Source organism: Ipomoea nil, unplaced genomic scaffold, assembly GCF_001879475.1.
Source record: "Ipomoea nil cultivar Tokyo-kokei standard unplaced genomic scaffold, Asagao_1.1 scaffold3195, whole genome shotgun sequence".
NCBI classification, from domain to species: domain Eukaryota; kingdom Viridiplantae; phylum Streptophyta; class Magnoliopsida; order Solanales; family Convolvulaceae; genus Ipomoea; species Ipomoea nil.
The window spans coordinates 4,668,426-4,670,477 of record NW_017619623.1 but is presented as its reverse complement, the minus strand read 5'-3'; the positions used below and the strand labels follow the sequence as shown (position 1 = coordinate 4,670,477).

General features: G+C 46.7%; 1 protein-coding gene across 1 annotated transcript; it reads right to left on the bottom strand.

Annotated features, from left to right (window-relative positions):
* Positions 1-546: 546 nt before the first annotated feature.
* On the bottom strand, positions 547-1,734 carry LOC109168302. Its single transcript, XM_019317318.1, has one exon. The coding sequence runs from the start codon at positions 1,732-1,734 to the stop codon at positions 547-549; it is 1,188 nt and encodes a 395-aa protein (XP_019172863.1).
* Between the last annotated feature and the right edge of the window lie 318 nt (positions 1,735-2,052).

Sequence of the window (2,052 nt, the reverse complement as noted above, 5' to 3'; positions counted from 1 at the left end):
TCAAAGCTGGCAGATTAAACTTCACCTTGTGCTTCAGAAAATAGGCAAAAGTGCACTCCAAGCTCCCCACCTGACAACTTTTGTTATTATTAAGCAACAGACTGTCAGTAACAAGCATCACCAAAATATTTTGTTCTCCAGTCAACCATCTTTTTTCAGGCCTTGTGGCCTGAGTGAAACCATCTGTCCTTCCCAACAAATACCCTAGATAATCCCGGTGGTCTAGGCCTTCCGTTCCAATCCAAGTATCTCTCTTGTACTCTGCGACCCCGGTCAGAGTCAACTTAAGAAGCTTGGCTAACTTGCTTTCATTAAGTATAATCTTAACACCATTCACCTTCGAGGTGATTTCCAATTTGCTCCCCACTTTCGTCACAACCATACAACAATAGAATTCTTTCACTAAGTTCGGGTAAGTCTCATTCTTAATCGCTAAATATCCATCCAAAAGACCTTGAAAATTAAGCACATCCAAAATAGTACTTGAAAAGAATTCGGGTTCAAAGGTTTTACCTTCTAAAACGGAGTAGTGGGCATCCACCCAATCTACCTTCTTGAGGATACTCGTCTTCTTAGGCATGATGCAAAAACTTCAACAAAAAATAGAGGCTTGAACTCTCCTTTCTTTCCCTTTCTTTTTCTTCTTCTCTTTCTGGTGGGTCGAAGGCATGACAGCGGCGGCTGGGTGCGGCGATGACGAGCAACAGACGGGCAGTGGACGGCTGGGCTGGAGGAATCGGCGGCAGGGGTTCTTGCACTAGGGTGATGCTGGGGTGGTCCGCCTTGCTCGACTGGGTAGGGGCAAGCACAAACCTTGTGTCCTCTTCTCCCACAATTGAAGCATTGAAGTGGGTTTCCTTGACAATCCTTCCTAACATGCTCCTTACCACATCTCCTACATAAATCCGGTCCCCTCCTAGCCTCCGAATGTGTCCTTGATGCCTCTTGTCCTTGTGAATAGGTTACCTTAGAGTTGTAGTCACCTATTGCCCTCTTGAAGTTCGGATTTCCACTCCACTCAATCCTTCTCTTGGTTTGGTCACTTGACCCCCTTTGCATTTGTTGGATCCGGAACAAGTTCGCCGCGCTGGAGTAGGCTTCTTCAAGCGTCCTTGGCTTGAACACCATTAGGGACTTCCTTGCCTCGTAATTAAACTCAGCCACAAACTTTTCCACTAGAGCGGCCTCGGTAGGGACCAACACTTGGGTGAAACAAGACAGCTTCAAAAACCTTTTGTGGTACTCCACCACAATCAAAGCCCCTTGCTTGATATGAAGAAACTCCTCGTACAAAGCCGCCTGGACATGCGAGGGATAGAAGCGCTCACGGAGCTTGTCCTTCAATCTTTCCCAACAAAACCTTGACTCTTCTTGGCAACCCGGTCCTTCGTGGACCCACCACAAGTCTGCCTCATGACTGAAGTATAAAGTGGGTAACTCAACTCGGCGCTCTTCCGGGCATCCTACCACCGAGAAGATCTTGTCCAGCGTTCGGACCGACTCTTCCAAGATTGCGGGGTCTTCTTCTCCGGCAAAGACGGAAGGTCGATGGCCTGAGACTTGTCGGCCAACGTCACGATTCGCATTCGGTGGCGGCGGAGGAGGATTATTGTTGTTGTGGAGGAGGGCGTTGCTTAGCGTCTGCGTAATCTGAGTGAGATGCTGAGGGTTCTGAGCTAGCTGTTCATTTGTGGGCGTTTCCGGAGTCCGATTACGATGACGAGGTGGTGCCATTGCAGAGTTCTACAGAAGCAACATGGTTACAGCAAGAGAAACGGAGAAGCTATGCACCCTTACCCAGTGCTTCAAACAAAGAACTTAAACTAAACATAGGCAAGAAAAGGAACACACAACAACAGTAAAGAAACTCACACCTCACCGCGTGTCTTATAATTCTTAAGTCCTAAGCACTTAGTCACTAAGAGTTCAGACTTAGAATATTTAATTCAAACTTAACTTCTTAAAGTTCAACTATTAGCATCCTAGGCTCAAACCTAGGCTCTGATACCAACTGTAACACCCCCGATTTTAAGCATATTTTAAAACCGTTTA